An 8,862-nucleotide genomic window follows, 5' to 3' on the forward strand; every position below is an offset into this window, starting at 1 on the left:
AAAGGACATTTCATTGCCAAATTTTAACCAAAGCAATCGGGACAGGAGAGGCATGCAAACGGACACTACGTGTTTGTCGGCACCTCGCTGCACAGACTGCCCTGACGAAGCATTTCAGATCAGAGAGAATAAGGCCCCTCGAGAGAACACCCGCCCTCCGCGGTCCCCCGGGTGCGCGCCGGAAGTGACTCGCAGGTCCCCACGACCCCTCCCCCACCCCGCCCCCAGCCGCTCAAGGGCGAAGAGGTGCGCATGCCTGAAGGAAGCGGAAGCCCGGATTTCCGGTTAGCACTTGGAAAGTGCGGGTTCCTGGCTTCCGGGTGGGCGTGCGGGGCAGGCTGCCCGAGGAGCGGCCATGGAGAAGCTGCGGCGCGTCCTGAGCGGCCAGGACGACGAGGAGCAGGGCCTGACGGCACAGGTACCGTCCCCGGCCGCGGGGACGGCGGGAGGGGGGCGGGTCGCGACCCGTCTAGGGGTCGCCACCGAGCGCCCGGGGCTGTCAGTCCCTGCAGCGAGTGCTGAGGCCTCGGGGGCCCGGCTGCTAGTGGCCAACCCAGGGATTCTGGGTGTCAGTTTCCCCCCTTTTGTCTCTGAAGTTGTGGTGAATGAGATCAGGGCTGGAACCTGGCCTAGAGAATGGGGAGACTAGCACAGACGTGAAGCTACACCGGGCTAAACGTTGCCTTTACAGATCGCCCGCCTTAGCGATGCGTGGTTTTTATAAACGGAACCCTTGTGTTTACATGTGATCCAGACATGAGACTTGATAAAGGCTTACTTCCTCCATAAAGTTTAAAATAGGCAAACAGGAACTGTTTCGTGTTTTGCATGCTAGCACATTTTGTTGTGCCCTGGCACAGAGACGGAGCTCTTGAACTTGAATTGTACTGCATGAAGATCTTTTGCTTGTTCCTTTTTCGTTTCCGACTTCCTTCCTTGTAAGCAGGACTGTGAACTAGTCTGTTAAGACAAGTGAAATCTATGTTATGGTGGTGTGCTTTTTTGAGCCTGGAACTACAGAGCCCCCCCCCCCCAACTGAAATCTGTATTGTAATTGCAATACAAGAGCCTATACCTAGTCACTTCAGAAATGGCTGTATATATGACTTCTCCAAGTTGCTTGTTAGTAAGAACTGCTTCATGCTTCTCTCCTTGCTCTAAATCTGATAAAGCAATGGCCACAGGAAGCCATTTAATTGGAACAGATTAAAAGTGAAAATGTATTTCCTTAGGTGCACAGCCCACCTTTAGAGGTTGAATAACACCTCTAAAGTGTACTGAGTAGTAGTCAGTGGCTTCTGTTCAAGCATATCCCAGAAGGTTTCCACTGCAGAAATGGACAGTGTTGAACAGTGCTCTTTTGTGGGCCCAAGGACATGATCTTGTTCCTTGAAGCTGTTTCTGGAGGAGAAAAAAGGGTGTAGAGAAATTGGGCAAAGGTCAAAGGGACTGGAGGTGATCGGCGGTAAGTTTGGTTATTTACTCCAGCAAATCCTCAGGTTCCCAAGAAGTTGGCACTCTCTGTGTGACCAATAGAGGCCTCCAGTGCACAGAATTCACGTCTCAAACAAGGGAGCCGTAGCAAACAAGCATTTAGCACAGACATCTCCTTTGCTGGAAGGGGAGCGTGTGGGAGACAAAGGCTGCAGGCAGGAAGGGGCATCCTGGATCCCATTGCATCTCCTGGGCTGTGGAGCCATGAGATGCTGTCTCCACAGGGCCTGACAGAAACTGCTCAGGGAGGGTCCAGTGTGGCTCGCATTTTCAAAGGTTTCAGCCCGTCAGGATGGGGAAGGTGTGGTGGACGTTCAGTTCTTGGTAGCAGGGATACATGGCGGAGGACACTCACGTCACAGCTCCGGGAAGGAGAGGCAGAAGTCCCTCAAAGGAACCGTGCCTTAGAGAGTGACTTCTGCCAACTAGGCCTTACCATCTCAAGTTTCCAGACGCTTCCAAAATAGCGCCACCGCCTGAGAACAAGATGAAAGCATGGGCCTGTTCACGAGGGAGATCTCGGCTATGCTGATTCAGTTCTGCAGTTTTCTCTCTTTTCCAGTATGTATATAAATGCTTTGCTCTGGAAGAGCAACCGGGATGGTCTACCTAAGAGAGAGGCTTGGGTCATTGGAGGAGAGTTCAGAATTCGGCAGGGTTGTTTGTTCCAGTAGTGAAGCCATTGGTCAAGACTTGGGGTGAGAAGGCAACCATGACTCTCTAAGATTGAAGGTGTAACAAAGTGATGATGGACAGGGGTGCCGTGTCCTGGTGGCCTTGGACATAGAAGGTGTCTCCAGGGAGGAGCCTGGGCCAGGAGGGAAGGGTGCCTACCCCACTGCTTGTCCTGCAGGATGTGTGCGGAGAGCACAGGCCCCTGGGAGGGTTTAGCGGAAGATGGGGGAGCTTATGAGATGGTGAGGACCAGGAGGTTTGCTCTCAGATTGTCGGTGTCCATGACGGGTGCCCTGAGTCGTGCTGAACTAGTGCTGCAGGATAGAATGGTCCTCTGAGTAGATGCTTCTCTGCCTGTGCAGGGGCTGAGCTGCTCCATCCTGCTGTTGATGGATGTGAGGCCCAGGATTGACTAGAAGCTAGGGTTCTGGACCCTCCTTAGGAGATGTCTGGAAGAGCTAGTGAAAGGCGGGAACCAGGCCTCAGAGAAACCCCATCCTGCTCTTGGGACCACTGTAGCCTCTAGAGTTAAACTCAGATTAGTATCTCAGACCTGCACTGACCTGGTCCACCTCCTCCCCCCCCCCCCATCAGGGTTCACTGTGCTTCCGGCGGGCATGGCTCTGGAGCGGTAGCTGAGAGCTCACATCTTGAGACACAACCACAAGGCAGAGAGAGCCAACTGGGAATGCCTGGACTTTTGAAACCTCAGAGCCCATCCCCAGTGACACCCTTCTAGCAAGGCCGTACCTCCTAATCCCGTCAACAATTCTCTGAGTATTCAGAACCCCTGAGCCTCTGGGGCTGTTCTGCTGGATGAGAACACCATGGCAGTTGTGAGGAGCTCCCTCTGCCACCTTTAGTTTTCTCTCTTGTCAGTAGGTGGAGTTGTCTGCTCAGAGGGAAGGCCTGAGGCTTGAGATAGTCAGCTGGAATAGGAAGAAAGCAGGTTGAGAGGGTGTGGGAAGAAGAGAGACGAGAGAGCCATTAGAGGGCAAGCAGCCTTCTGGCAGCCAGGGAAGTTGGTGACACACTGACCTACCTCTCTGCTCCCTATACTCAACCCAGGGAGCTCAGGAGAGCAGGCTGGGATGCAGAGTAGGCATTTCAACGTGGAGACAGCAGGAAGAGAACTTGGGACCTTGTCTTGATGATATGCAGACATAAAATGAGGGGAAACTGAGGGTCCTGTTGGTGGCCTGTGGGGCAACAAGGTAGCAGTTAGGAGGATATGCTTTGTTGATGTTGTTTAAGATTGATTTATTTATTTTTCCTACATGCATGTAAGCTCACTGTGTGCAACTCTGATGACCACTGAGGCCAGAGAGTGCATCGAATACCCTGGAACTTGAGCTAGGAATGGTGGCTACATGTGGGTGCGGGGGGTGAACCTGGGTCCAGTGCATCTGAGAGTGCTCCTGGCTGCTGAGCCTTCGCTCCAGCCCCAGGATTGGGATTTCTGAGCAGGAATTCCAGAGATGGTGTGATGGCAAGGAGGAAGAGGGTCCTGTCAGTGGTGGAGTGACAGAAGAACCCCTGGAGATAGGCTAAGAACAGAAAGGATTAGCTGCCCGTGTTGATTATGGAGATCATGCAAGACCCACCATGTGGGCTGGGGTTGGCCCTGTGAACAGGAGTCCTGAAGAAGAGGACAGATTATGGGGCAGAGTGCTCTGTACTCCATGACCTCAGGGGAGAGGGTGCAGCAGCAAGCGCCCTGAGAGCCGGCCTCCAGCTTCTGCTGACTGCTGTCTTTATGTGCCAGTTACTTGGGGTGGGGAACGGAGGGGAATGCAGAAACGGAAGCTCGTGCAATTGAAAGCTTCAGCATGTGTCCTTCTCCCGAGGACTGGCCTGGCCTTGTCCTCTGCAGCTCTTCCTGCAGCGTAGGTGCTGTGGCCCCGAGCCTGTGCATCTGGTCCAGGTGCAGAGGTGGCTTTGGCTGGGTGGTGGGCATGTTCGTTTTCAGTGCCTGTACTGCTAGGAGTCAGCATCCGTGGTTCATCTTTTGGTCCTGATTCCTTCCTGTGTCTTATTAGTGGGCACCTGGTCAGAAGAGTTGAGTGGGTGACATGAAATCCTCAAACAGAGAACATGGCTCTTGCTTCGCGGGGACGTTTTTTGTTCCTTCGGATGACAAGTAAAACAGTTGGCTGTTGTGATGTGCGAGTGTTCCTGAGACTGAGAGAGCTGACAGGTGGTGGGTTGCTCCCCTTGGCTGTAAGGAAGTTTGTGGACACGGATCCTGCAGGGGTGCAGGGTCGGGTCTGAGGCTCCCTGCAAACCTGGGTCGTGTTGCCCGTGAGGTTTCTGTCCTGCCACACATTGCTGGCTTGTGGGCCCCATGTTTCTAACGGCACCAGTCGGTCCTTATGTTGCATCTCTAAGGTCACCACGTGGAGACGTGGAGATGGTAGTAAGAGAGGGATGCACACTGCTGCACAAATAATTCCATGTGCCTGTTGATGGCCCTTGAGGGGGAGCTAGTATATGAACTTAGAAACAATGGAATGACTTAAACGCATAGAGAAAAATAAAAACGTGTATTTTTCTTTTCTCCATAAATTCTAATATCCCTGCTAGATCACACCAACTTTTAGAAGTCATGACTAGCAACGGTTACCACGCTTAACTGATAGTGGGACTTGGATGCACGTATGACAGAGCATGTTATTCTAGTGTATGTGACAGCAGAGTCTGAAGAATGTACCATTAGGATATTAGTTAAGTAACATTTGGGGTTTTTTTATTCTGCAGTTAACATGCATAGTGTATGCGTCCCTGGTAAGGAGGGGCTTTGGGTGTCTGTAGGCTTTCCACTCTGTTTGCAGCCACGTGTCCAGTTAGGCTGTGAATGAGTGGGGTTGCTTAGACGAGCATGCCTGAGCTACAGTGCATCGCAGAGACGCTGAGGTGAGTGCAGTGTGTTGTGTGACAGACTCTTACTGTTCTACCTGCTTTTCATGCTGCGTGAGGATTCAGATGGTCTGCTGAGGTAAGGAGTGCTAACCGGGGAGTTGTACGATGGTGCACAGTCGAGTTCCTGTTCCACCACTAAAAACATCCCGACTGGAGTGTAGATGGTAGTGCTGTCTAGAAACTTAAATTTTGGAGTAGAAATTCCTGTGAATTTCTAGTTTTCTAGCTTTGAACTGCCATACATTTGATTTTGGCTTTGAACACCTGGTCCTCCTGTGTCTTCTTCCCAAGTACTAGGATTATAATGTGCAGTACCATGCCTGGCCAGGTCTCTGGTTTCTTAAAACACCTACTGACAGCCCGTTGGGAAGGTAAGTTTTAATAGTGGACTGGGCAATCTCGAAGTATTCATTTAATTATGACTGTGTGCTAGATTGTCATATTGTCCAAAGAATATATAGTTTTCATTTTGTTTTGTTTTTACTTCCTACAAAATTGGAGTAGAGGGACTGGAGAGATGGCTCAGTGGTTAAAGCATTGGCTGCTCTTCCAGAGGTCCTGGATTCAATTCCCAGCATCCACATGGTGGCTCAAAGCCATCTGTAATGAGATCTGGTGCCCTCTTCTGGCATAACATTGTACATGGAGATAGAGTACTCATACATAAAACAAGTAAATAAATCTTTTTTAAAAATTGGAATAGAATTTGCATGGCATATAGAAATATTGGCCTATAATAAAATTTCATTCAGAAAATTTGCCTGCAAAGTTCAGGAGCTGTGCAGTGTTTGCTGTCAGAAGTTCAGGAGCTGTGCAGTGCTTGCTCTCAGAAGTTGGCTTTCAATGAGCCTGTTTGTAGTGGGGGTCGCCAGGTGTGCACATGTTGTGGGTCCGTGCGGCTGTTGTCCAGGATCCTTCCTCATGTCTCCAGCCCAGCGTTCATCGCTGTTTCTCTGCAAGTTTTCCACAGTTACCTCTACTGTACCCCTAGCCTACACACAGTTCGGCATCACCTGAGGCAAAGGCCCCAGTAGCCAGCCCGTCCTTAGTGTGGACATCACTGCAGCTCTGGGTGAACACACCCTTGCTGGGCGCCTTCCTTGTTCCTTTCCAGCGTCCCCATTTCCTTAAAGGTTGCTGCTGAGAGCACCCTTGTCTCACTTCCCAGGATGGGCAGAAGGTGAGAGGTATAGGAAGAAACTGTGCCAAGCTCAGCCCAGCAGTTTCCAACATGCTGCTCACCTGGGATAACTCGGCGTGAAGATGCATCTTCTGCATTGTGTTGTTCTGCCTGGGCAAGCATGCATGCGCTGCCCAGCAGGGAAGGACTTTGAGACAGTGCTGTGATTGTACCTGCCGGGTTGTTTCCCAGTGTCATGCGGTTAGTGTCCTTAGAACACGGAGGTGACTGCATTACTTAGAGTGACGTGGAGTCATTTCCAAGTTCAAATGAATTTGCTGCCAGGCATGGTAGCACACTCTTTAATCTCAGCACCCGGAGGCAGATCTCTCTGAATTCAAGGCCAGCCTGGTCATCATAGAGACTTCAGGACAACCAGAGCTACATAGAGAGGTCCTGTCTCAAAAAAGAACAAAACAAAAAAGCTTGCTTGGTGTATATAGTGTAGATCAGAGTCCTACATGCCGACCTAACGTTCCGTTGTCTCCTCTTTCCTCAGGTCCTGGATGCCTCATCCCTCAGTTTCAACACCAGACTGAAGTGGTTTGTCATATGCTTTGTGGCTGGCATTGTCTGTTCAATCCTCGTGAGTTAAAGCTGTGTGTTGTTTAGTAGTCTTATATTGTGCTAAATGAATAATTTCATTTAGAACCAACAAAAGTAGCCTGCTTTAACTAAATGCTTCTTAGATTATTTTGATGGAACACAGTGACCTTAAATAAATATGTAGGGATTGATTAAAAATATACAGAAATTAATGTTCTGGTGATTTGAGGAAAATATTAAAATTGTATTTATGATACCAATTTGTATTGAAAAGTGGACACTGAGTAATTTGGATGTGTTTTACTAAGCCTGTTTTAACTTGGTATTCAAGTGACTAGTTCATTTCAGACCATTTACTGACGTGTGGAGACAGTTCTGCTCCTGCACATTTATCTACCCTGACTCGACACCGCACAGCCTCACTGTGTTTAAGCGTGCATTGTATAGTACTTAGTATCAACTGCGGTAGAAGCACTTTCAAGTTTTAGGATCACATTGTAAGTAACTAACTGTAATTTCTACCTCAGGGAACTGGTTTGCTGTGGCTTCCCAATGGCATAAAACTCTTTGCCGTGTTTTACACGCTTGGAAACCTTGCCGCACTGGCCAGGTGTGTGTGCTTTGGCTTCTCAAAATGCCTGGTTTGTGGTCGGTACCAGATTTCCTTTCTAATAAGTTCTTTGTAAGTAGCATGTTTCTGTTGACACCCTCCTCCCAGACAGGGTTTCTTTGTGTAGCCTTGGCTGACCTAGAACTTGTTCTATAGAACAGAATGGCCTTGAACTCACAGAGATCCACCTGCCTTGTTTGTAAATGTCAGTTCATCCTGTAATTCTGCTGTGGGATAACTGAGTACCAGCGGTACCAAGTGGCCAGGGGTGCACTGGGGAGCACAGAGGGCCGCCCTCACATGCTGTTCTCCAGAGCTGCCCTCCAGTGCTGGCTCGTGTAGAGCGGAGGGTCTGGGGAGCAGCACTCACGCAGGAAGCTGTTGGTGCATTGCAGAGACCCGAAGGTGGTGTGCTGTTGGGGCGGGCTCTGGCTTCCCTGAGACCGTTGCTGTGTTGGGATGAGTGGAATGTCATGGTCCAGCCCATCTGTGCTGCTTTAACAGTACCACAGATGTAAGCAGATGTGGGTCTCTGTACAGATGTAAGCAGATGTGGGTCTCTGTACAGGCTGCAAAGTCCAAGACCGGGCCTGAGTTGTCCTCTGTGGGGTGTCCCCTATGTCCCTGAGGGTTGCCTCAGGGCCTTGCTTCCACCCAAGTGGGGAGGGAGGCAATCCGTGGTCTCTTCACTCTTCACACTGTCAGATTAAGATTACAATAAGGCCGTTGCGTGTCGTGACGTGACCTTTCAAAGTTAAGAGGAATACCATACATGTGAACATGCATGTAACACCCATACTCTGGAGGGGAAAGCGGAACAGTCCCAAGTCAGCCACCCTGGGCTATGTGCTAGACCTTGTCTCAAAGTGAAAATAAATACCCAGCACTCGGAAGACTGAGGCAGGAGAATTGTGAGTTTATGGCCAGCTTGGGCTACCTAGAAAGACCCTGTCTCCAGATAACAACAGAAATGAAGTTAGGACGGAAAGTCCCCAGCACAGGAGGCTGAGGCAGAAGAGTTGTGAGTTTATGGCCAACTTGGGCTACATAGAAAGACCCTATCTCCAACTAACAACAGATATGAAGTTAGGACGGAAAGTCCCCAGCATAGGAGGCTGAGGCAGGAATGTGAGGTGGTTAAGGCCAGCCTAGTTCTTGTCCCAAACAGCAACAAAAGCAGCAAACCCACAGAAAAGTAAGGAAGAAAGAAAACAGCTCACACAGTTTATTTTATAGCAATTTTGTGTTTGCACAGCCAGACTAGAGCCTCTCTTACTCTGTCTCCAACAGTACGTGCTTCCTGATGGGTCCCGTGAAGCAGCTGAAGAAAATGTTCGAGACAACAAGATTGCTTGCTACAGTTATCATGCTTGTAAGTGAATAATGTTCATTTTATAAACTTTCTGAAGTATTTTCTGCATTGTTGCTGTGAGTACGT

General features: G+C 49.8%; 1 protein-coding gene across 4 annotated transcripts in view; it reads left to right on the forward strand.

Moving 5' to 3' along the window:
- The first annotated feature begins 278 nt into the window (after positions 1-278).
- The window catches only part of Sft2d1 (SFT2 domain containing 1), a 16,629-nt gene continuing 8,045 nt past the window's right edge, over positions 279-8,862 (forward strand). Inside the window, exons 1-5 of one of the 4 annotated variants that reach the window (XM_013352359.2) lie at positions 341-418; positions 5,145-5,164; positions 6,768-6,854; positions 7,342-7,424; positions 8,715-8,796. In XM_013352359.2, coding sequence (XP_013207813.1) covers positions 6,821-6,854; positions 7,342-7,424; positions 8,715-8,796 — 199 coding nt within the window. In that variant the 5' untranslated portion in view covers positions 341-418; positions 5,145-5,164; positions 6,768-6,820. Of the gene's footprint in view, positions 419-5,144; positions 5,165-6,767; positions 6,855-7,341; positions 7,425-8,714; positions 8,797-8,862 lie in introns of all 4 variants that reach the window. The other 3 variants (XM_026787434.1, XM_005363363.2, XM_026787435.1) reach the window with 3 other exon arrangements.

Source organism: Microtus ochrogaster, linkage group LG9, assembly GCF_000317375.1.
Source record: "Microtus ochrogaster isolate Prairie Vole_2 linkage group LG9, MicOch1.0, whole genome shotgun sequence".
NCBI lineage: Eukaryota > Metazoa > Chordata > Mammalia > Rodentia > Cricetidae > Microtus > Microtus ochrogaster.